At 44.8% G+C, this 26,309-nt stretch overlaps 1 protein-coding gene across 9 annotated transcripts in view; it reads left to right on the top strand.

Moving 5' to 3' along the window:
- AMBRA1 (autophagy and beclin 1 regulator 1) overlaps positions 1 to 26,309 on the top strand; it is a 199,053-nt gene that overhangs the window by 124,636 nt on the left and 48,108 nt on the right. For all 9 annotated transcript variants that reach the window (XR_012159410.1, XM_078853294.1, XM_078853296.1 and 6 more), the window contains 2 exons: positions 7,974 to 8,162; positions 8,612 to 8,766. Coding sequence is in view for 8 of the 9 variants with exons in the window: in XM_078853294.1 (XP_078709420.1) it covers positions 7,974 to 8,162; positions 8,612 to 8,766 (344 nt within the window). In the remaining variant the exon portion in view is untranslated. The remainder of the gene's footprint in view (positions 1 to 7,973; positions 8,163 to 8,611; positions 8,767 to 26,309) is intronic.

Raw genomic sequence — 26,309 nt, 5'->3', positions numbered from 1 at the left:
CTAGCAGATTATTGGACTCAAATATTTCTGTCTTCTGTTGCCATCATGCCCATCCTCTGTCTGTCTGCAGCCTCGGTCCCTGCTGCAAGCCTGTGCTGTGCCCATCTGGTTCCCCACTCTGGCTAGCCAGAACCTGGCTCCAGGCTTCCTTACCTTCATTTATTTGAATTTTACAATGTTTAGGTATTTAGTTCTCCCTTTCCTTCCCACTCACTCGCTGCACGTATCTCTGGCACTTTGTACATCTTACAACAATGGTTTGCAACCTGTGGTTCATGGACCCCTGCTCTTGTTGGTTCATTGGCCAGAATTACTCCAGAGCTGCACTTGAAACCTGAGACCTTATACTGGGGCACAGAGGAAAGAGAACAGCACTGGGAGCCAGTAACTCCTGAGGTTATGATTGTCTGTTACTGAACCCTGATGTATGGGGCCCTACCAAATTCACAGTCCATTTTGTTCAGTTTAACGGTCCTAAGATTTTAAAAATCATAAATTTTATGACTTCATCCATTTAAATCTGAAATTTCACAGTGTTGTAATTGTAGGGATCCTGACCCAAAAAGAAGTTGCAGGGGGCGGGGGTCGCAAGGTTATTGTACGGGGTGGGAGGTTGCGGTACTGCTACCCTTACTTCTGTGCTGCTGCTGGCAACGGCACTGCCTTCACAGCTGGGCAGCTGGAGAGCAGCAGCTGCTGGCCGGGAGCCCAGCTCTGAAGGCAGAGCTGCTGCCAGAACAGCACAGAAGTACAGATGGCATGGTATGGTATTGCCACTTTTACTTCTGTGTTGCTGCCTGCAGAGCTGAACCCTCAGTCAGCAGCCACCACTCTCTGGCCATCTAGCTCTGCAGGCAGCAGCGCAGAAGTAAGGGTGGCATGGTATGGTGTTGCGTTTCTTACTTCTGGGCTGCTGCTGGCATGGCGCTGCTTTCAGAGCTGGGTGCCCGGCCCACAGTTGCTGCTCTCCAGCCGCCCCGCTGTGAAAGCAGAGCAGAAGGGTGTCAATACCGTGACCCTTGCCCCTAAAATAACCTTGTGACCCCACTGCAACTCCCTGTTGGGTCAGGATCCCCAATTTGAGAAACGCTGGTCTTCCCTGTGCAAAAAAATGTAAAGTCATGTTAATGGGGACTACAGGGACAGAAATCAAAATGGAAGAAGAGAAACTGCAGAAGGTGGACTATATTACGTATCTGGAAGTACCATCAGCCAAGATGGTACTAGTTCCAAGGAAATGAGAATCTGAAAGGGAAACGCTGCATTTGGAAGACTCAGAAACATCTGGCAACTCAAAAACATCTTCCTCAAGACAAAACTGAACGTGTACAAAGCAAATGTTATCGCCATCACAACATATAGCAGTGAGACATGGCAACTTACCAAGAAAGATAAGCAAAAGCTGGATGCATTTCATTAGAAATGTCTGAGAAGAATATTGGGAATAAGATATGGAGATAGGAAGATGAATAAAGAAGTCAGAAAAATTACTGGAAAAGGCACCCTCACAAATAACTAACCAAATACCGCCCTTGAATGAAAGCCAGGAAACGCAAGAAGAGGAAGACCGCGAATAACATGGAAACGAACAATTGTGAATGACATCAAGCACCTCAGCATGAAATGGGAAGATTTGAAGAGAAGGGCACTTGACAGGCAAGGATGGCAAACATGAGTAGGCCAATCTGCAGCAAAGTGTGGGATGGTCTAAGGTCTCCCCTGTGAAATCTGTATAGTATAGGGTAAAAGTGCACAAAAGACCAGATTTCATGGTGGGGAGACCAGATTTCACGGCGCATGATGCATTTTTCATGGCCTTGAATTTGGTAGGGCCCTATTGATGTGACCTTGAACAGTTCCTTTCCCCTCGCTTTCACTTCTTTGCCAAGGTGTTGATTGATCACACAAGTTACATCAATTTACCCAAAATTAACTTGCAAACAGTATCTCTGTGGGACATACTTTTATATCTCTTGAAGCCCACTATATTGCGTTAACTTGTACCTATAAATTTCCTGACAGACTCTAAAGCAATATGAGGAGGGATTAAATCGAAGTAAGCATGTCCACGCAGGGTTTTGGAGTTTTTATCTTTGCCTTTGTCTATATGCAAGCTTCCACCATGTTCATTAGAAATGTGTTTTTCAACTGGTTTTAGTGAAACTGATCAAAGTTTGTGTGAAAATACTTGTATTTCGGTTTGAGTTGCTTGGTTCAGTTTAAGTTAATTTTTGGGGTTTTTTTTGCAGGATTAAGCTAAATCAAAAAGATTATTTTAAACCCATAGAAGAGCATCTACATATAGACTTACACTGGTGTCCCTAAGACTATGTCTACATTAGAGAGCTGACAGCAGCACAGCTGTACTGATGCAACTGTGCTGCTGTAAGATCTCCTGTGTAGCCACTCTATGCCAACAGGAGAGAGCTCTCCCATCGACATAATTAAACCATCCCCAGTGAGCAGTGGTAGCTACATCAGTGGGAGAAGCCCTCCCCCTCCCCCCCCCCGACATAGGTCTCTCCGCACGGGTGCTTATGTTGGTGTAACTTACGTCGCTCAACGGTGTGTTTTTATACCCAAGTGACATGAGTTTTGTGACAGAAGTAATAGTGTAGACATCACCTAAATCAGTTTAATTGAACTGGTGCGCCTTGAAGTAGACAGGCCTACCTCCTCTTCTGCTGTGTTTCTGTATTTTTAGTGCATCCACCACTATAAACTCTAGGCGTTAAGTGCAAAAATAAGAATGGCACCACACCTTGTTTCAGCTGCTGTTGTATTAGGAGTGTCGGTGAGAAACCTCTCCAGGCTGTTTCCCCCTTACTAATGGTGTCAGACCTGCCTGTCATGGAATGGCCTGTAACCTAATTACATTGAACTGTGATCTTGTTAGTACTTGAATGGGACACCTTCAAGGAATATCCAGATGGTGCAGAGGTAATATAAGGCATTCTGTAGGAGTGTTCTTTCCTTTGTGTCAGTACTGAACCCAGTGCCCTGTCGTGGTGCTGGGGGTATTGTGCTATCGGAGATGCCATCTTTCACATGAGAGATGACTCTGGAAGAGGATGTCATTAACAAAATGCGGTTAGATAAAACGTTCTTCGTTCAACTGTTTCCCAATGCATAGACAGCTATCCTAACACTTAAGGCATGGAATTCATGGGACGATGCCATGAATCAAGCCAGGCTTCAGAATTCATCTCAACAGCAGGTCTTACTAAATGCTGAGGGTGGGTGTGGGAGATAATGTGAGACACACACTCACACTCTCTCTCTCTCTCTTTCTCTCTCGAGAAGCCTCGGACAGTACAGAGATTGGCACCAAATAGACAGCTAGAGTAAAGACTGTAAAATCCCATCTCATTCCCTACTGATTTGTCTTTTTTTCCATTTTGCTAATAAGCTTTTATTTCTTCTCTCCCTCCTCCCACCTTTTGTTTTTAATGACTCCAAAATGAACACTACTCTTTGTTTTCCTTGTGGCAGAGCTATGATTGTTAAGGTTAAGATTTAGTCACAGTTATTTTTAGCAAAAGTCACAGACAGGTCGTGGGCAATAAACAAAAATTCATGGAAGCCCTCAACTTGTCCATGACTTACTATAAATAACCAGGGGGAAGAGGGGCTGACTGCTTGGGGGAACTGACAGCCCAAGCCCCAGTCATAGCCTCTGGGGTAGGGAAGGTCAGCTTCAGCTGTGTCTGCTAGTGGGGAGGGTAGTGGGATGACCGCGCTGGGGGTTGGGGGGGACAGCTCTGGCAGTGATGGTGGGCACAGCTCTGGCCCCAGCTGTGCCCACGGGGCAGGTGGGGGTTGTGAATAGCTCTGGCCCTGGACAGCTCTGGCCGTGGAGGGGGGAAGGGAGACAGCCCTGGCAGCTGCAGGGGGAGACCACTCTAGCCTCTGCTGCTGGCAGCTCCAGCTGCTGTGGTGGGGGCTGAAGCTGAAGAAGTCATGGAGGTCCGTTAATGTCACACAATCTGTGACCTCCGTGACTAAAGCATATCCTTAATGATAGTCACCATGTCAGCAGTGGACTGGGAGGTTGGTGGCAGAAGCAGAGCCAACACTGCCCATTTATTGCGTTTTCTTCTAGTGAGTGTTCTTATTTTTTCTCAGCAACGAAGTATTGATGTACAGTAAATTGATTAGAAAATTTTGAATACTCCTCTCTAGATTACATATATTAAAGTAGGTGAAACTTTGAGCATAAGTCTGTTGCCCATCACCCTTTTAAATATAGTCTTTCTTCTTATGCTGCTGAGTGCTACCTTGGGCAAACTGGTCTTGTTCACCTCACTCAGTCACAAGCCAGAAATCCATTCTCCTATGTAACATTGGCCGTGTCTCAAGATGGGAGACAATCAGTACCCACTGATTTGTAAGCCCTCTCCCACCCACACCAGTGTGTGGCATAAGAAATTGTAATAAATAAAGTCTACGAGAAACGATATACAGCCCATGAGGAAGATGAACACTGAGGGCGGCTGGGAATGGGCACAGTATTCTGGCTACTGCTATTTCCTGAGATACCCAGAGCAAACAGAACGCTTCTCTTGCTGGCATTCCAAACTTTCCTTGGTTCTGAGCATAATCGTACTGTAGGTGTAATGCACTCCAAGTTGGCACAACAGCTTAATTTGTTGTCTGATGTCTCTTTTGATCTGTTCTGTCAGCACAGTCACTGCATTAACAATGTGAAAGAAAACAGGAGATGAAAGGGCAGCCTTGTCACAATGATTTTTACTGAAATAGCAAACTTTTCTCTCAAATCATCTGTACTGGCTGTTCCTATAGAGCAGGTCCCAAAGAGTAACTACCTAGAATCTTGTAAGGTGTATAGAGAGCTCCACCCACCATGACTTGGAAAGTTTTGAATTCCCTGTTCTTTGAGAGTAACTACTTGTACCAAAAACCTGCTGATGGTTGCTGAGATCCCCACTTCTTGAGTTAAGACTTTTTCCCTCCTGTGAACCTGGCATCTCTCAACCCTTAATGGCAGTGCTACATCTCCCATGACCATACGTAAACTGGGCAAAAGAAGCATCTTCACAAAGTCAGTGTGAATAAGATCTGAAAGGACTGAAATGCAGGATGCTCTCCCTGTACAGTGCAGCTGTGATGTTCTCATATTCCAGGCTTACATCAAGCTGGGTAGATGGCTCACTTCTGGCAGGGAAGCTAACAATCTGTCTTGCTAAGAGGGCTTCACTATATGCAGCAAATTTAAAAAGGAACAGTGCTCTGCAGATGCCTCTTCAGATACTCCATGTAACGTGTGCTGCTGCTGCTTTGTATCTGCTCTCTTGCCCTGCTCTCCTCTTATGGACTGATACAACTACCAGGCTCACACTTTAATTTCTGATATCACCTCAAATTAGCACTGTCTCAGGCTAGTTTGTAAATTGCCATTTCTTTTCCTCCTGCAGACTTCTGAATTATGCAAAGCATTCCAGATGGAACGATCTCTCGCCTTTCTGTTCTGTACTGTATCCACTCGTGCATCTTTAGGCAGTAAGCTCCCTGAAATTGGTGTTTTGTCCTCTTTTGGTCAACTGTATATATTTTGTAGTGCCCTGTACATTTTATGGAGCTTTTTTACAGACGCAGACCTCTATAGTTAGTTGCGGTTGTTTACCAGTTTCTATTGGAACCCCTTGTTTTCAGTACCATCATATTCTGACACTTTCACTTTTATGGGCTGAAACTCATAGATTCCAAGGGCAAAAGTGACATTTGTGATCATCTATTCTAGGCTGACCTCCTATATAGCACAGGTCGTAGAACTTTCCCAAAATAATTCCTAGAGCAGAGCTTTTTAAAAAAAAAAAAAAAAAAAAAATCCAATATCGATTTTAAAATTCAGTGTTGGAGAATCCACCATCCCCTTGGTAAACTGTTCCAATGGTTAATTACTCTCACTGTAAAAAATTGACACCATATTTCCATTCTGAATTTATCTAGCTTCAGCTTCCAGCCATTGGATTGTGTTCTACCTTCCTCTGCTAGACTGAAGAGCCAAATATTTGTCGCTAGGTTTATACTTATAGCCTGTGATTGTCACCCCTTAACCTTCTCTTTTGTTAAGCTAAACTCACCGTACTTGGTGTCATCCAAGGTTGAGCAAAATGGTTCAGCCATTTTAAGTAGAAGAATATTTTTTTTGTGGGGAGTGGAATTAATTTGTCTATTATTAATGCTTGTAACTATTTTTAATCAGTTTTTTAGATGAAATAGCAGGAGCTGAAATTTGAAATTGGGCAAGGACCAGCCTTCAGGAAAAATACCTTGGGAACAGAGAAAATTGGGCTTGATTTGAGTTTGGGCCTTTCAAAATGACATACCATGCATGCCCAGCAGATTCCTTTTTACTACACTCATTGGTTGTCCAGCTGAGGAAGCATTTGGTGCACCTATGTGTAGTTGTAGCCAAATATATTGAGTCCTCCTGCAGACCATGTAAGGTCTGAAGGGGTTGTGTGAAGGCCCCTGTGCGCTTTGTAAGTTGAGGCAGCACTCCATGGGTGCCTTCGGCTAAGGTGTGTGGAACAGCATGTTCCATTGCTTTTTATCAAAACAGTGCTACAACATGGAGTTTAAACAGACTAATATTGCAAATGCTTTGTAATCCACTGAGTTTCAAAGTCCTGGAAAGTGAAGGTGGTTCTTGATTTTCTTTGTAAAAAGAGCCCATGCAATTCCGGCCCAGACCTTCTTGAGAATATTGCACAGTTAAGCCGTCAGAAATCCCGAAGTGCTAATGTTTAAGCTGCATGGGCAAACTTCTCTCTGCTCCTTGAGTAAGCATTACAATAGTCTGTTATTACTTTAGTGCCTAGAGCCATCAACCAAAATATACAAGACAGACAAATGGTTATGGTGGGAGGCTATACAAACACAGTGGAGGGGAAGTGAGTAGCACAAATTTACACAGCAAGTTTACCTGACTCCCAGTCCAGTGTCTTGTCCACTAGACCATGCTGCCTCATTGGTCTCAGACTGTTTCTCAAATATAGTCGCATACAATGCATTTTTTTCTGTTTTATTTTTTGCTTTGGAGTAGTGGAATGATGGGTTGGCGCTGAGGTGTTTGGGCTGGCCAGAAAAGAATGTTCTTCCAGCGAAAATTGCTAGCCATATCTAGGGTGGATTTGGCATGCTCACACCAAAAGTGGGCTTTCTTACCTGGAGTGAGGAGTGTTTACCCTTTATTTCCTGTTTACTGGAGCAAATAAAGGGAATATAGCTTTAGGCTGGCAACTCTGTTGAACTCTGAGCTCTTTTAAGATGTCTGTGTTTGGCTCCTGGTTTGCCATATGTATTCTAATTACCCTAAAATAACGATTCTTAGATTTTCAGCATACACTACAGATTAACAGGCAGATTTTCATTGACATCTCTCTTCAGAATCCATTGTCTGGGTCCCCTACTCCTCTCCCATTCATGAACACAAAAATCACTGTGGCAACTACAGCAGTTACTAATATGGGGAAAATATCAGGGAAAGTAGCTAAAGATAATAAATATTTTAATGCCTTTTTAGCAGCTGGAAACAAGGACCCTGTGAACAGCCACCTCTCTGTGGACCTCAAGTGTTCAAAGGTCCACAGTTCTAAACTCCTGTTCTAAACTATGCCATCTTTAGCAAAGTGTGGTATCAGAATGAAGAAGGTGATTTGATAGCATGTAATCGTCCTTGGTTCTCTGCTTAAGGCTGAAGATTCTAAGAGGTGAATGGATCTCGTTTCCCCAGCCTCAGAAGCCTCAAAATGTCTGGTCTCCATTTTGTAATAGATTGTATTCCAGTAGGGCTGTAAATACTGTGGTACCTTTTTAAGGAGACCAAAAATCTGTAGCCCTTTTGCATGGAAGATCCCTATCTCTGGCGCTAGGCTTGAGCCTCAGTTCTTCCCAACTGCAACTTTACTTCTTTAACCCCTGTTCCTTTCTTTCCTTTTCTTTTGCAGCCTCTGTGAATGTGCTTGTTCAGAACTGCAAGATTTACAATGATGCTAGCTGCGATATCTCTGCAGATGGGCAGCTCCTGGCAGCCTTCATTCCCAGCAGTCAGCGGGGCTTTCCTGATGAAGGCATACTGGCTGTGTATTCTCTGGCACCTCACAACCTGGGCGAGATGCTATACACGAAAAGATTTGGTAAGAATGCATAAGGGGGGTGGGATGGGAGAGGTCCAGGACTGTTACTTCAGGAGCGTACTCTTGGCATTGAAATGCCCTGATCCGAAGATCACAATGAAGTAGCACATCACTGCTGTAAGGAAGATTATATCAATGTTCTGACCGGGCAATGATGTGGCACCGCTGTGGTGAAGCTCCTGTTGCAGAAGTCCTGGCTGATGATGAGAGTACTGCTGTGAAGATGTACTGGAATCCTAGTTGCTAATGGGAGGGCACTGCTGTGAGGAATCTCCTTGCAGAGTTCTAACTGGCATTGGTAGGCCTCTCCTAGTTCAGTGGTCACTGCAGCATGAGCTCATTATATAGTGGATTATAAGGCAGATGAGGGAGTAGATAATTAATGAGGACATTGCAGAGCCACTGGCCATTCCTCACAGGAAATGTCACCTGTTATGTTCTATCCCCAGGCCCCAATGCAATTTCTGTGAGCCTGTCTCCAATGGGCAGGTATGTGATGGTGGGACTGGCTTCCCGGCGCATTCTCCTGCACCCTTCCACAGAACACATGGTGGCTCAGGTCTTCAGGCTGCAGCAGCCACATGGTGGAGAAACATCCATGAGGGTGAGTATTCCTCTGCTGCTACAGCACTTTGTTTGTGTTGGTGTCTAGTTTAGCTGGCTGTGTGGCTCAGTGCTGTGGTTGCTGGCTTATAAGGCTAAGGGTCAAAAGTTTCCGCCCCAATGAGTGATTAAAAATCTACTAGGGACTTGCATACCACAGTGATGGAGCATGGTATCAGGATCTAAATGGAATGGAGTTGTGAAAATTTACTATGGCTTGAAGCCTGACATCAACCATGCAGCAGTTTTTGTGTCTGTAGCATGCCCCATACTTGGAGCATCCCAAATATGAACATTACTACTACCGGGTCAGTGTGTGTGGCAGCCATTCTGTGCTTATAAATATCTTGCACCCAGCCTGGGGTGTTAGAGTTGGTTTCACTAAGGAGTTGAAGAAGTCTCTCTGCTGGGGTATTGGGATTATTTGTCAACTCTGTTTGAAAAGTGCCTAACTTCTACCTGGAGAGCAGCCACCAGTGATTGGGGAAGGATGAGAGTTCAGTTTAGTATCTTGTCTGAAGGCTAGGCATGATGCTTACCACATCCGTGCAATGCTTATACCAAATGAATGCACTCTTGTTGCACTCTAAGTGGATGTTTCCTATCTAGCTTAACACAATTGCTTGAGCTGGTGGGGATGAGCCGTTGTCTTAAGGGTGGGAGAAGGTTTGTTTGTGCTTTTGCTCTGTGGAAGAACCTGGCTGTCAACCCAATAAGTCTGATATTTGTAGAGTCCATTTATCTCCTCCCAAAGCAATGGGCAAACTTAACAAAATGTGCACAGTGATCCCATCAACCACCATTGAAATTTAACCACTTCCACTGTAAAACATGGCAGCTGTTCAATACGGCGCTACATAACATTTAAGTGAGGCAGTGAGGTTGAAAACCATGCCTAGTTGAAACTGCAGAAGGAATGCTAAGAAGGCAGAATGATGTAATAATCAGAATTTAAATCTGGACGGGATACTGGAGTTAATTCCTATACACTTGAGGACAGTGTCATGGCATTTTCCATTACCACAGGAGAGCCACACTGCATCTTTACATCTCTGAAATATGCCTACGGTTAATGCATGTCTTTTTTTAATCAGTAATTACCCAGTAGGTGTCCCAAGTAGTGAGCTGTGGCTGTGAAGCAGTGGGATTAGTGTGTATGCCTGACTGGCTAAGGTTTTAAACCTTTTCATTTTGAATGGTGGTAGCTTTACACAGTGGAATAGCTTCCATAACGGCTGTTCCATGACGGATGCTACAAAGCCACAAATAGCGTTTTCCTGTGATTGTTATCTCTGATTTTGGCAGTGCTTTCCTGGAGTGAGAGAGTTACTCTGAGACATCCCTCTGTAAGAATGCAGGGGAGACACTCCACCTCTCTGTTGGGATAAATTGCTTGGCTCTGCTTCATAACTCTGTGGTCAGTCTCCAAACTGCAGAGAGAGGGACATACCAGCACAGATCATCTAATGGTCAGCTGGGGTAGAGGCCTGAATATGGATGTGATAAGCAGCAGTGTCTAGTGTGATGACTGCACTTTTCACTGGTACTAGAATGTTTTCCATCTCCAGCTGTTTGAGGATACCTCTGACTTACCCAAGTTTCACTGCCATAGATGGGTGTGTCACTTCCCAGGGTCCTCTTGTACCACATCATAAAAGATAAAGGTGGAACAGTCTGTTTAGTTCACATCTCATCCATTCCTATAAGGAGCCAGGCCAGGATTGTTCCTTAAGGCCCATTCTCTAGATAGGCTGTTAAATCCCAATAAATGGGGCTTTCCTCCCTTTCTGTGGGGACTGTTCCTCAGCCAACTAATTCTGACTATTAAGAAATATTGCCTAATAGTCAATCTATATTTTCCTTTTCAATTCCATTCTTCCTATTTGTGTCCCCTTGAACTAGTTTTAAACATGTCTTCTCCCTCCTTGGTGTGTAACACCCTTCAAGTATTTGTAGACACTTATTTTCTCCTGCTCCGAGTCATTGTTTAGCAAAGCAATAAATTGTTGTTCCCTTAATCTTTCCTTGTAACTTAGTCCTCCAGCCTCATACTTACTTTTCTTGCTCTTCCGAATTCTCTCTACATGTCAATGTCTTTCTAGTATTTGAGTGTATGTAATGTGCTAGGTGTAGTCTCACAAGAACCGTATAAAGGGAATATTTCCTCGTTTCTCTGGGATGTTAGGCTTAGTAGATGCAAGCCAAAATTGACAAAGTTCTGTTTGTTTTTTCTTTTTGTCAGTCTTCTGCATTGCAAAGTCCTATCCTATTTGCTGTTCACTCTCAGCATTACTGCTCCCCAGTTCTCTTCCTCCATCTGAATATCTCTGTTTTGGATTATTTTCCCCAGATGGATTAGCCGTATTATCCAGGTTGAATTTCATGTTATTTCCTGCCTGTATTTTGGACCTCTAGGGCCTTTTTTGTGTTTGTTTGTTTTTTTCTGCACTGGTATTTGCTGCTCCTTTCAGTTTAACAGAATCTGCTAATTTCACTAATAATCTGTTTTTTCCATTTCCTAGATCATTAATGAAGATGTTAAATGTAGCAGGATCTAACCCCATTCTCTGTGCCCCGACTAAATGCCTCTTCTCTGACCTTGCCTGTTAATCATAATCCTTTAGTCTTTCAGTCAGTTTTCAGTCAATATGACAGTGTCCATGTCCAGATCAATTGGAATTAATTTTACCAGCAAGATTTCATGTGGCAGTATGTCAAATGCTGTACTACAGTTGAGCTGTGCTGCATTTATTGCCTCTGCCATGCACTTTCTTTGTAATCGGTCCAAGATCTAAAAAATAAATGGAAGGCACAATAAAACTGCCGTTTGTTTTTTAAATGTTTATCTCATCATCTAGTTTTACGAATTGTTAACTTGTAAAAATGAGTCATCTTTGGGATTTGCAATAAGGCTGTTATATTGCTCTGTATCTGCTTCTGAGAGCATGTGAAATAAAACCACGGCCTCAATTAAGATGTTTTATAATAGTCTTAGCACACTCAGTGCTGACTAGTGGCTGCTGTATTCATATTCAGTTGAGTAAAAGATTGTTTGCAGCTTGGCAAGTGTGTAATAGAAAAAGTATTTTTTAAATAAGCACCCATTAAAGCTTCTATTCTTTGCTTTGTAATTTAAAACAAGTACATTACAGATAAAGAATCAGTAATCATCCATATTGCCAGTGTGCTGACACAGTTTGTGACAAAGGAAATACTGCTTAACATTTACTTGTATTCTGTTTAAAAATCACAGCCATGCTCTATAAACCAATGCTCTGGGTGCTTGTTAAAATAATGTAAAATTAGAACAACTCCTGAGACCAAAGTCCAAGAGAAACAGCACTCCAAATTCTGTTGAATCCCTCAGAAAGCTCTCCCATCACACTTTGCAGATGCTCTCCACCCGGACACAGGAAAAGCCTGGGAGAACAAATAAGCCTTGCAACATGACCTGAAGGTCGTCAGATTCCAGCTTTGGCAAGCTAACAGGGAATAGAATTCTATAGTTAAAACAGAAGCTCCAAGCCTTCATCCCTCTCACAATTAAGCTAGGGGTGTTGATTCTGTTTCCTCAGAAGATCTCAACAGCAACAGTATCAAATGGGAGGAGAGGAGACTAAAGTTATCAGGATCCAACTCATTAGGGATTCATAAACAAAAGCCAACATCTTCAATTGCACCTAAAAGCCAACTGTCATCCAGCATAGTTTGTGGAACCCAGGAGTAATGTACTCCATATAAAAGTGCCACATTCCTGAATTGCTTTAACATGCAGCCTGTGCAGATTACATTGCAGTGTCCATGCTTCTGTTTACAGTGAGCCTGGGTTTAATATTTGGGAGAGATTGAGTGGAGTTGTGCCGGTTAGGGTTGAGGTGAATTGACAGAGGTGCATTGGTAAAGAGCGCGGGCACAGAAATTGAATAGCCGAGGTGTGAAGTTAAGTATAATGTGTGTCAGCGCCGTGTGGGAACACAGGACTGGGTGTTTAAGATCTATCGGGTTCTTTCCATCACCTACTCTGGAAGTTTTACCTGCTTGACAATTGGGATGGAAGTCGTCACTCACGCACATTTCTTTTTCAAATCCTGCTCGCTGTGTTCGCTTTTTTGCAGAACATGTAGTGTACTGGGCTCAAACTGAGTTTTACACTAGCAAAGCTATTTTGTTTGGGGTTTTTTCTTTTCAACTAAAATGGTTCTTCAATTTTGCAAGAATAAGATTTAAAAAAAATTCTTACAATTGTTTCATTGAGATGTTCTAGCCAAATTATAAGCCCCTGAAAAATTGTAGTTTGTACATGCCTAGAGACTCGTTAGCTTGGCAGCTAAATCTCAAAGCTTTCGTGTGATTGGACTGGACAGTGCATGATCCACTCTGGCGCTGTAATGGCTGAGAAGGACTTTCCCAGCAATTTCTCCTTGCGATTGCCAGGAGCTGCTGTGGCACCAAGCATAGGACCTGAGAGCAGGGAAACACTCCTGTGGTCCTGCTGCTGATGCCAAGGCAACCTGGAGTAGGAGGAGGAAGCAGATTTATTTGAATTCAGAGGAGTGAGGAATGTTGGTGGGTGGGTGGTTAGGATCCTGGAGGTGATGAGACCAGAAGGGCAGAAAGGTCTGTAATCACTAGAGGGCATTCTGTAGAATCTGGAATTGAACCCATTACTCCTGAGTCTCTGTATTCCTTTACTGTCTGGCACTTTGCAGTGGGTTTCACTGCTATTTATCTCCATCCCTCTAGTGCAGTGGCGGACAACCTGCGGCCCATCAAAGTAATCCACTGACAGGCCATGAGACAGTTGGTTTACATTGACCACCCACAGGCACAGCCACCCCCAGTGACCGTGGTTCGCCATTCCCGGCCAATGGGAGCTGCGGGAAGAGGCACGGGCTGCAGCGACTTGCTGGCCGCTGCTTCCCACAGCTCCCATTGGCCAGGAATGGCAAGTCGTGGCCGCTGGGAGCTGTGGATGGTGGTGCCTGCGGACGGTCAATGTGAACAAACTGTCTCGCATCCCGCCAGCGGATTACCCTGACAGGCAGTAAATTGTCCACCACTGCTCTAGTGGCAGGTCCACATAGAAGATAACAGCCTTCAGCTCCTCTCAGTTACTCCATTAACTCAAATGGTAAAAGACTGCACAGTGGATCTGAAGATATCAACCCTGCTCAAGCCTCCTGTCAGGGGTCAGTATGGTTTTACAGAATGACGTTTTTGTTTTTCAGTTTTTAAGGTGTTAAAAAACTTAAATTATATGTTTAAAAACTACATTAAAAGAACATTAAGGTTGCAAAGTCAATCTAAAGTTAGGAAACACCTGAATTAATGTTGCCTGTGTAACTTTATCTCTGCCCCATTGTGCCTATGCATTAAGATACAGTCTTTAAATTACACAATCACATAACCAAAACCTCTAGACTAGACATGGTTATGGGCTGAGACATTTGTAGTGGGGTGTGGCACTGTGGGAAATTTGCACTGCTGGTGCCCATTCTGTATTGTTTTGTGGATAACCAAAGGGCTTCATTGTCTATGGATGTTGGGCTGGTACACTGTAAGAGTTAAGAGATGCATTCTCTGATGGGAAGATTATGTGCTGTAAATATTTTGCTCTGTCCACTGGGGCCCACACCTGTAGAGCCAGGAAAGTCTAGAACTCAGAATAGGTGTTTCAATGGTCTGGAAACTCCTGCAAGCTCTGTTTCTAGTGCATCAATATGGTATTAGGCACCAAATACAATAATTAAATGTCTCATCCAAGTACGAATATCAGTTTTATAATGCCCATTGTGTGCTGAAGTGAGAAATAGGGTATCTAAGATAGTCATCTACTAACCTGGTAAGAAGAAAAGGAGTACTTGTGGCACCTTAAAGACTAACCAATTTATTTGAGCATAAGCTTTCGTGAGCTACAGCTCACTTCATCGGATGCATACTGTGGAAAGTGTAGAAGATCTTATTATATACACAAAAAAGCATGAAAAAATACCTCCTCCCACCCCACTCTCCTGCTAGTAATAGCTTATCTAAAGTGATCACTCTCCTTACAATGTGTATGATAATCAAGTTGGGCCATTTCCAGCACAAATCCAGGTCCCCCCCCCCCCCCCCCCCCACACACACACACTCTCTCACTCTCTCTCTTCCCCCCCCCTCTCTGGTAATAGCTTATCCAAAGTGACCACTCTCCTTACATTGTGTATGATAATCAAGGTGGGCCATTTCCAGCACAAATCCAGGGTTTAACAAGAACGTCGGGGGGGGGAATAGGCTACCTTGCATAATGACTAAGCCACTCCCAGTCTCTATTCAAGCCTAAGTTAATTGTATCCAATTTGCAAATGAATTCCAATTCAGCAATTTCTCGCTGGAGTCTGGATTTGAAGTTTTTTTGTTGTAAAATAGCGACTTTCATGTCTGTAATCGCGTGACCAGAGAGATTGAAGTGTTCTCCGACTGGTTTATGAATGTTATAATTCTTGACATCCGATTTGTGTCCATTTACTCTTTTACGTAGAGACTGTCCAGTTTGACCAATGTACATGGCAGAGGGGCATTGCTGGCACATGATGGCATATATCACATTGGTGGATGTGCAGGTGAACAAGCCTCTGATAGTGTGGCTGATGTTATTAGGCCCTGTGATGGTGTCCCCTGAATAGATATGTGGACACAGTTGGCAACGGGCTTTGTTGTAAGGATAGGTTCCTGGGTTAGTGGTTCTGTTGTGTGGTATGTGGTTGCTGGTGAGTATTTGCTTCAGGTTGGGGGGCTGTCTGTAGGCAAGGACTGGCCTGTCTCCCAAGATTTGTGAGAGTGTTGGGTCATCCTTCAGGATAGGTTGTAGATCCTTAATAATGCGTTGGAGGGGTTTTAGTTGGGGGCTGAAGGTGACGGCTAGTGGCGTTCTGTTATTTTCTTTGTTAGGCCTGTCCTGTAGTAGGTGACTTCTCGGAACTCTTCTGGCTCTATCAATCTGTTTCTTTACTTCCGCAGGTGGGTATTGTAGTTGTAAGAATGCTTGATAGAGATCTTGTAGGTGTTTGTCTCTGTGTGAGGGGTTGGAGCAAATGCAGTTGTATCGCAGAGCTTGGCTGTAGACGATGGATCATGTGGTGTGGTCAGGGTGAAAGCTGGAGGCATGTAGGTAGGAATAGCGGTCAGTAGGTTTCCGGTATAGGGTGGTATTTATGTGACCATGGCTTATTAACACCATAGTGTCTGGGAAGTGGATCTCTTGTGTGGACTGGACCAGGCTGAGGTTGATGGTGGGATGGAAATTGTTGAAATCATGGTGGAATTCCTCAAGGGCTTCTTTTCCATGGGTCCAGATGATGAAGATGTCATCAATATAGCGCAAGTAGAGTAGGGGTGTTAGGGGACGAGAGCTGAGGAAGCGCTTTTCTAAATCAGCCATAAAAATGTTGTCATACTGTGGAGCCATGCGGGTACCCATAGCAGTGCCGCTGATTTGAAGGTATACATTGTCCCCAAATGTAAAATAGTTATGGGTAAGGACAAAGTCACAAAGTTCAGCCACCAGGTTAGCCGTGACATTATCGGGGATAGTGTTCTTGACGGCTTGTAGTCCATCTTTATGTGGAATGTTGGTGTAGAGGGCTTCTACATCCATAGTGGCCAGGATGGTGTTATCAGGAAGATCACCGATGGATTGTAGTTTCCTGAGGAATTCAGTGGTGTCTCAAAGGTAGCTGGGAGTGCTGGTAGCGTAGGGCCTGAGGAGGGAGTCTACATAGCCAGACAATCCTGCTGTCAAGGTGCCAATGCCTGAGATTACCAGCAGGAGAGTGAGTTTGTGTGTGTGTGTGTGGGGGGGGTGAGAGAACCTGGATTTGTGCTGGAAATGGCCCACCTTGATTATCATACACATTGTAAGGAGAGTGATCACTTTAGATAAGCTATTACCAGCCAGAGAGTGGGGAGGGAGGAAGTATTTTTTCATGCTTTTTGTGTGTATATAATAAGATCTTCTACACTTTCCACAGTATGCATCTGATGAAGTGAGCTGTAGCTCACGAAAGCTTCTGCTCAAATAAATTGGTTAGTCTCTAAGGTGCCACAAGTACTCCTTTTCTTTTTGCGAATACAGACCAACACGGCTGTTACTCTGTAACCTGGTAAGGACCTTGAAGATGAGGACCAGCACCTTAAATTGGATTGATATTGAGCAAGGAACCAGCACGCACCACCAGAGTGATATGATCCAGTCTGCATGTTCTGCTGAGGGCATGATGAGCTCTTGCACTCTATAGTAGACACAATCTGCAGTTGGTTCTGTCAGCCTCACCTAGGGAGCATTGTGGTATCCCAGCCTTGAAGTAATAAAGGCAAGCATCACTGTGGCCTTGTCTGGGGAGTTGGGCGCAGTAATCTTGTCAATCAGAGAAGGAGACATATATTTCTGGAACCTGCTCGCCCAAGCATAACACTGAACGGAGTGTGACTTCAAGATTTGCACCAGTCTGACTGTTGATTGAGGGGTCGGTCATGATTTCTTAAAGATTTTTCAAAGTGTTTTCTCTTATCTTACTTAGGTTAACTTTAAGACAACCGTTTCCTCTAGTTGCTTATTCATTTCAGACATTTAGGCAGCTGGCTGAGAGCATCTTCTGATCCAGATGAGGATACATATAGCTTGTTTCGTCAGCATATTATTGACACTTGATCTCATTTATTGTTCCACTGAGTGCCCAACAGTCTGAGAGCAGGATGGAGTGGCAGCTGTATGTGAATCCTTTGCTTTTGTCATTATAACTTTACGATACTGTAAATTTTGCTTTCATTCTCTCAGCATGACATTTAACAGGCAACTCAAAGGTACTGTTTTTGGTTCACTGGCTGAATTAAAGCTAAAAATTAGCAGAGGATCATCAGTTCTTTGCCGTAAAAATGGCCATAATTTTTTGAAATTATTGCAGCATTGGCAGATGTCAGAGTAATTTGCTAGAGATCAGCAGTAGCTTAGGGCACAGTCTTGTTTGTACAGCATTCATATCTGCACTGACATACATTTATCTGTCTTCTCTTATGCTGACTGCCCATTTTTTCAACATGCCTGCTGCTTCTGTCCTTTTATCTGCTTCTCCCCTAAAGGACAGGGCGTGTTTGCTTAGTTTCTGTTTGCTGCTTCTTCTGTTCTTGGATTCAGATCTAGTACTGGACAGTACCCTCTGGTTTTTGAGGCATTGGGTTTCTTTGCTCTTTTTATGGCCTTTAGGAGAAACTAGCAGGAGATGAAGGAAAGTAATGAGGCTCTTTGCTGAAAGAGCATTATGTTGCTGAGTGAGAGGTGGCATTTTTGTCTGAGATGATTAACGCCTTCCTAAGATTCAGTCCTTGTTAATTTTCTTCAACCCATCTGCTAGTTGATTATTAAAAGAAGCTTCCTAGACAATTATGTCATGATAGGCTTCTGAGATGGGTTACGAGGCTACAAGACCAAGAACTCCCCTGAAGAAAGGAAGAGTTGGGTGTGCTCTAATGAGACCTGCATTGGTCTAAGGGATGACAATATGCTACATGATCAAGAGCATCGAGTAAGAAAGTGGCAGCATTTTATCTTTGTGTAGAGTTTCTCCTTCCCCCATAGCCTCATGTCCTGCTCATCCGTTTCAGGAGATAGGCCAGGTATCCTCATTCATAGTCTGTCAACACTAGAGGTATGTCTACACTATGGAATTAGGTCGGATTTATAAAAGTCAATTTTTTAGGAAGCGATTTTATACAGTCGATTGTGTGTGTCCCCACTAAGCGCATTAAGTCAGTGGAGTGCATCCACAGTACTGTGGCTAGCGTTGACTTTCGGAGCGTTGCACTGTGGGTAGCTATCCCACAGTTCCCTCAGTCTCTGCTGCCCTTTGGAATTCTGGGTTAAGCTCCCAGTGCCTGATGGGGCAAAAACATTGTCGCGGGTGGTTTTGTGTACATGTCGTCAGTCGCCCCTCCCTTTGCGAAAGCAACTGTAGACAATCATTTCGTGCCTTTTTTCTGTGCGGATGCCATACTACTTTCAGCAGACGGTGCAGTAGGACTGCTAACCGTCATCATCGAACCACCACTTCCGCTGCAACTCTGCTCTCCTGAATCCACCTCGCAGGTCCTCTATATGACCGTTGTCATCCACCACTTCCGACTTCCATTGCAATTCTGCTCTCCTCCTCTTGTCTCGCCATACCACGGAAAGCATGCAGCCCGCTCAGCTCAGCTCACAGACACCACCGCTGTTGTGTCCTGGTGCTACTGGCAGCAGACGGTGCAGTAGGTCTGCAAAACTGGTCATCCAGCCACCGCTTCCGCTGCAACTCTGCTCTCGTCTCGATAGCAAATTTCTCTATGTTGGCTGTCATGGGCTCCCGCTTCCACTGCAACTGTTCTCTCATGAATCCACCTCGCAGGTCCTCTCGTTGTTCTCTATAAATATCTATTCTTGTGGCATCCATCGTCAGCCATCGCTACCGCTGCAACTCTGCTCTCCTGCAGACACCATACCATGGCAAGCATGGAGCTCGCTCAGATCACCATGGCAGTTATGATCATTGTAAACACCTCGTACATTATCCTGCAATATGTTCAGAACCTGCAAAGGCAGGCGAGGAGGCGATGGCAGTGCGGTGACGAGAGTGATGAGGACATGGACACAGACTTCTCTCAAAGTACGGGCCCTGGCAATTTGGACATCCTGGTGGCAACAGGGCAGAGCCCGGGAAACAAGCACAGACTGGTGGGACTGCATAGTGTTGCAGGTCTGGGATAATTCCCAGTGGCTGCGAAACTTTTGCATGCGTAAGGGCACTTTCATGGAACTTTGTGACTTGCTTTCCCCTGCCCTGAAGCACAAGAATACCAAGATGAGAGCAGCCCTCACAGTTCACAAAGGAGTCGCAATAACCCTCTGGAAGTTTGCAACGCCAGACAGCTACCGTCAGTCAGGAATCAATTTTGGAGTGGGCAGATCTACTGTGGGGGCTGCTGTGATCTAAGTAGCCAATGCAATCACTGAGCTGCTGCTATCAAGGGTAGTGACTCTGGGAAATGTGCAAATCCATAGTGGATGACTTTGCTGCAATGGGATTCCCTAACTGTGATGGGGTGATAGACGGAACGCATATCCCTATCTTGGCACTGGACTACCTTGGCAGCCAGTACATAAACCAAAAGGGGTACTTTTCAATGGTGCTGCAAGCAGTGGTGGATCACAAGGGACGTTTCACCAACATCAACGTGGGATGGCCGGGAAAGGTACATGACGCTCGCCTCTTCAGGAACTCTGGTCTATCTGAACAGCTGCAGCAAGGGACTTACTTTCCAGACCAGAAAATAACTGTTGGGGAGGTTGAAATGCCTATAGTTATCCTTGGGGACCCAGCATATCCCTTAATGCCATGGCTCATGAAGCCGTACACAGGCACCCTGGACAGTAGTCAGGAGCTGTTCAACTATAGGCTGAGCAAGTGCAGAATGGTGGTAGAATGTGCATTTGGGTGTTTAAAAGTGCGCTGGCGCAGTTTACTGACTCTGTTAGACGTCAGTGAAACCAATATTCCCACTGTTATTACTGCTTGCTCTGTGCTCCACAATCTCTCTGTGGAGTGGTTGGGTGCCCGGAGACCCTTCTCCCTCCCCCGCCCCGTGTTCTTGTGCATCTGGGTGAGGAGGCTATGGAACTTGGGGAGGAGGGCGGGCAGTTACACGGGCTGCAGTGGCAGTCTGTGCTCCTGTTGCCTTTCCTGCAGCTCAACCATACGGTAGAGCATATCAGTTTGATCCTCCAGTAGCCTCAGCATTGCATCCTGCTTCCGCCATCACGCTGCCGCCACCTGTCCTCTCGCAGATGTTGCTTGACTGCCAGCAAACACTGGGACGATACGCTGCCATGCTTTGTTATGCAATGATTCCAGACTACGTGCTACTGGCCTGGCATGGTAAAGTGTCCTACCAGGGAGGACTGAATAAGGCTGCCCTCCCCAGAAACCTTTTGCAAAAACTTTGGGAGTACCTCCAGGAGAGCTTCATTGAGATGTCCCTGGAGGATTTCCGATCCATCTCCAGACAGGTTAACAGACTTTTCCAGTAGCTGTACTGGCCGTGAATGCATCCCAAGTCTTCAGGGCAAATTAATCATTAAACACGCTTGCTTTTAAACCATGTATTATATTTACAAAGGTACACTCACCAGAGGTGCCTTCTCCGCCTTCAAGGTCCGGGAGCCCGCCTTGGGAGTTTTTGGAGGGTATTGGATCCAGGGTGATAAACAGTTCCTGGGTGTCAGGGAGAACGGTTTCATCCTCCACCTAATCATCTTCCTTGTCCCCTAAATCCTCATCCCTGTCGCGTGAGACTCCCCCCTTGCAGGAATCCACGTACGGGGATGGGGCAGTGGTAGGGGCACCCCCTAGAATTGCATGCAGTTCATCATAGAAGTGCATGTCTGGGGCTCGGACATGCCTCTTGTCTACCTGGCTAGTCCATCTGAGTTGAGAGCGCTGTTCAGAGCAGTCACAATGGAGCACTCTGGGATAGCTCCAGGAGGCCAATACCATCGAATTGCATCCACACTACCCCAAATTCAACCTGGTGATGTCCATTTCAGCTCTAATTCCCTCGTCGGGGAGGAGTACAGAAATAGATTTTAAGAGCCCTTTAAGTCGACAAAAATGGCTTCGTTGTGTGTACGGGTACAGGGTTAAATGGATCTAACGCTGCTAAATTTGACCTAAACTAGTAGTGTAGAACAGAGTTAAGAGTCAGGGAGTTAGGTCCCAGTTGAATCAGTGTATCCTGAAAGGCGAAAGTAGGATCTTCTTCAGCTCTGTTGGAGTTGTAGACTAAATGGAATACGAAGGCAACATACAGATTTGTTGTATCTCTAGAGTGAAAAATAAACTTAGAAAACGTGATCCTGTCACATCTGGGGAAAATGAACACAGTTCGAAGAAACTGCTGTCTTGTTGCACATAGCAAAATTTAAGGTGAGACGCACCAATTCCAAGAAAGCCAAAAAGATGAGCAAGAACCGATTGATTTATCTCATTATGACTAGTGGGAAGAAACATCTATTGAGCTGAGAGTGATGAATTGCAGGGAAGGGCACAGACTAACCTATCTGAGCAGGGGTGAATCCATGAAAGAAGGCGCAAGATGTGTCCTGAAAGATTCAGGGCCATAACTCACCTCCTATTTATGCTTTAATTTAGGGAAATTCTTACCAAACTGGAAACTCCTAGAAAGATTTGCCAAAAATCCTTGCTTGCAAAAGGCGCATTGATCACAATGTTTATATATAAAATGTGTTATCGAACCATTAATAACTCGACCTAAACCCAGTCATTGTGTTCACATGCACTCGAGGCCCTGTGTGCTCCATGGCAAGCTAAACCTAAACTCTGCTACAAGACTGTTGGAAGGTTCTGGCACAGCCCCACAGCATACTGAAATTCACCAACAACTTCATTGTCACTTTTAAAAATAGGAGGTTGTGGTCTGAATAAATGTGGAAATGAATGACAGTCCGCACAGGAGGACTATCGTTACTCTGATAAGTTGTTGGCTTTACAGTATACATAAATTTTCAGCTGTCGGTATGCCATGGATTTTTGTATTAAGTGCCTAACTGTATCCATAGAAGATGGTGCTGAAGCTGTAGATCCTGGCAACTAGTGAGGGACGCGTGGGGCTTGCAGCATCTGAGGAAGAGTGGGAAGCAGTTTGGGATGTAGGATAAGCACATATGGGGAGTTATTCTGCAAAAATAATAGTTAATGTTGACCGTGAAATGGTCACCTTTAGATTTCCAAGTTAACACCCAGCTGAGGTGAATGGGGCAAACAAAAATTGCATCAGTTATACAGAGTTCATACTTTCACTATAATCTTTGCAATAAAAGAGCAAAGATATTTTTTTTAAACGCAAGCTGAGATTCCAGAGCAGCAAGGAGGGAATTCTACAGCTGGGGAATTGCAAAATACAGAGCCCAGATCAGATTACTTTTCCTTAATTCTGCCTCAAGTTATCCCCTCCCTCATTGCCAGGTATTGACAAGCTCTCTGTTTCTGAAAAGCACTCTGCACACATGTTAACATTGTGTAAATAACTAAAAGGACTCTGATCTGTTAGCCAGGGCAAGATGTATGTGGATTTGGCCTTGGAATGAGCTCCAATTGGATAGGGCCATGTCTGTATTTGATTCTGCTCCTAAGGCCAGGTCTATGCTACAAACTTTTGTGCACATAGCTTAATCGGGTGTGATGAGGTATGATCTCTGACCAACATAGCTGTTCCAGCAAAAGCCTCTAGTGTAGGCACAGTTATGCCAGTAAAACTGTGCTTTTGTCAGTACAGGTTATTTCACTTGGGGGAACCTATACTGACAAAAGTGCAGTTTTGCCAGTATAAGCTGTGGCCACACGAGGAGATACTAAAGGCCTGCACGCAGAGTGTCAGTCACCAGAATGAAGAGGCATAGAAAAGTCCAGGGAGAAAGGAGATGCGATGATTGGAGGACCTCCAGAGTGATCCCAAGGGCCTTCACACTTGCACAGTTTGTTAACCCATAAGCTTGAAAAAGAGCACAGTTCCTCTTCAGGACTCCTACAGGTGAAGCTTAATGGCTCTCTGCCACCTTAGGGTGGAGTGCTTTCAGTCTTGAACTTAAAGGACAGCTGTCTCTCAGCATCGGGTCCCCATTGACTTCCCTCATTATAATGCTGTTTGTTCAGTAGACTGCCTTAGAAATATGCCTCCTTAAACACAGGTTGATACTCTCAAGGCACTTGCCATTCTTAGGCTCTGATCCATTTCCGTGGCTTTCTATACTCCAGCCCTTTTCTGGTCTCTGAGACTGCTCCACTCCCAGCTCCCTCTCCAGTGCACTTCATGCACCTCCGTTTTTCATGCTTTCTTTCTGCAAGCATTCTGCCTCGGATGAGAGCCTGCGTTCTATTTAAAGCTACTACTGATAATGTGTAACTGTAACCAAGTGCCTCCTGTACCATTCCAGCCACTTCTCCCCCCCCCCCCCCAACCCACAAGGTTGGAGCATTACAGATGACAAGATTTTTCCCCATGTAAACAAGTTAGCGGCTGTGCATTTTTATTCATGCAGTCCCTCTTATCGAGACTGATTTAGCAGCCCCATTGGCTGCTGGGACTAAGTACAGATAATGGCCAGAGATTTATCAGCATCTCACAAAGGAGAAGCACCTCATTGAGAGCAGAAATGCCTCTCTATTAAATTTAAAAAGGAAGAAAAGCAAGAGCTCCTGCTGAGTTTCACTGGCTGCCTGTGTCTTCAGCACAGCCCATAGCTGCTTTCTCCTCTTCTCCAGCTTCAAAACATGCTCTTCTTCCCTCGGTGCCCAGTGTAGGAGAGGGAATGTTTCCCACACCCCTCCAAGGAAACAGGAATCTCCCTCTGCTTTCTATCCCTTCCTTTAGAGCTGGGAAGCCGTTGGTCAGATGCTTTTGTCATTGACGTGGCACCTGAGATGTGGTGCTGCTGGGACTGGGGCAGTGTCTGCTGGCCATTGTAGCATAAGCTTGAGGGCAGCCTGCTGCCTTCTTGGTGTGAGCAATATCCCAGGCATGGGAGTTCCCTTTCCAACTCTTCTCATTGGCAGCCCCCTTAAATGCAGGGGGAAGGTGGAATTTAAACAACATCGTTAGGTAGCAGCCGTTACCTTAGGATGGGGCAGGCGGAGGAGCAGCACTAGGTGGATAAGTAACACTTTTTTCAGAGGTAGGCTGTTTGAAGAAAAATAAAAAGTCCCCATCCCCTGGAGTGAGAACAAATTAGCATCATAATTCTGTGTGCACACTGTGCCCTAAGCGCTCTCAAGCCCACCCATGTATAGCAGCTTGATAGCTTAGAAGGAATCCTCAGGAAAGATTCCTTGAGGCTGCTGATCATCATGAAGCCTTTCCTGGCTTCCTGCCATAAATAAATATTTCACTTAATACCCAAACATTGGATGTGACAGGTGTCACAGTGCTGATGCTCAAGCACTGCTGAGATGGAGGGCGAGCAGCAGCAGAGTTTGGAGCCTTCATGTTCTCCAGCGTAACGTATGCAGAACATTTCTGGGTATTGGACCTCTGTTCATCCATTTCCCCCCTGCTTTTATACCCCTTCCTCCTCAAAGCTTTATGTTCTGGACAAATCACTCTACAGAGATGCTCCTTGATTAGCACTGAAGGGGGCTGTAGCGTGATGGGGGTGTGCCTGTTTTTTGTGAATGATCATTATAGACACGCAGCTTCTATGTTCAAGGAGAACGAAATAGATACCCTTCCCCAACCTTCACCCAAGATGTAAGTGACTGCTTGAAAGATAATCTTTGTGAGACATCTGAAAATGTGAAAGCACAGTAACAAATGACTCAGCTGAGTCTCTTCCTACCCTTCAGATGCAGGTATGTAAAATGGAAACGGTTGTGTGTATTATCCTCTCTTTAGCAGAAGCTGCTTTCCTTTGATACCACTTATTTATGATGGTGTAAGAACCTAGCTAGACACTACTGGGATGTGTCTAGAGAAAATCACTTTCCCTTTCGACATTCCTGGATTTGGTGACACCCCATCTTCCTCTGGTCCCCTGGGTTCAGAGTCTTGCACACATCCCTGAGATTCAGTGACCTGCTCGCAGTAAAAGGTTTTCTGGAAGCACATCTCTTGCTTGATGAAAAGGCATTTTCTGACTGACTGTAGCATGCCCCTTTTCCTGGGTCATAATGTGCCATCTGAAGAGGGAAATTATATGTTACCTTTGCATCACCTGTTGGATTCAAGGCCTCAGAGACATGCTCTTAAGGATTTGCTCGGCAGCTTTCCAGACTCCCATTCTCTGAAATTTCCCAGCACTGGAATCGAAATTCTTCAGGATCTCGTACCCAGACACTGGTTTGATAACAAGAGAAACATGGAGTGGATAGTGGGTAACTTACTGGGATAATGAGGTGTCTGGAATATCCCTGGTTATGGAATGTTGAGTCAGTAACCCAGGTATACTAGGGTGGGTTTGAATGTGGTAATAAATGACACATTCTGCTGGCCAGTAGGTGGTAGAACTTGAAAATGTGCCATGCTTGCTGGAAATGTCATTGCAATTGCATAGGTGAAACTGGTGCCTGAGTTAAATGAAGTTCTCAACCCCCCCAAGTCTGGAATATGTGGAGAAAGTACAGCTGGTCCCATAACTCTTTGGCTGAAGTGGAGAAGAATGAACATTAAGTGGCTTCTTGATCTTACGAATGCTGTACCTACAAGTATAGAGCTGGAAAAGCACCTTTCCCAGCAGGCTGGTGTCGGGCCCTCCTTCGTGAATTTTCCAGATGGCATGCTTGTGTGGTTGAAGTATTTCATGAACTTTTCATAAGATGCTTAGTGTTGCAGTGAGACAGAAAGAAACAGGATCTGGTCCTTGTTTAGGAGAGAAGGGTGTGTCTAGTAGTTTTCTGAGTGCCCTCTGGGCCAGGGCACCTGCACATGTGAAAGGGCCCTGGTATTCTCTGTGTGTGGGTGGAAGGT

The sequence above is a fragment of the Lepidochelys kempii genome, chromosome 6 (assembly GCF_965140285.1).
Source record: "Lepidochelys kempii isolate rLepKem1 chromosome 6, rLepKem1.hap1, whole genome shotgun sequence".
Taxonomy (NCBI): Eukaryota; Metazoa; Chordata; order Testudines; family Cheloniidae; genus Lepidochelys; species Lepidochelys kempii.
This window is presented reverse-complemented; position numbering and strand designations above follow the sequence as displayed.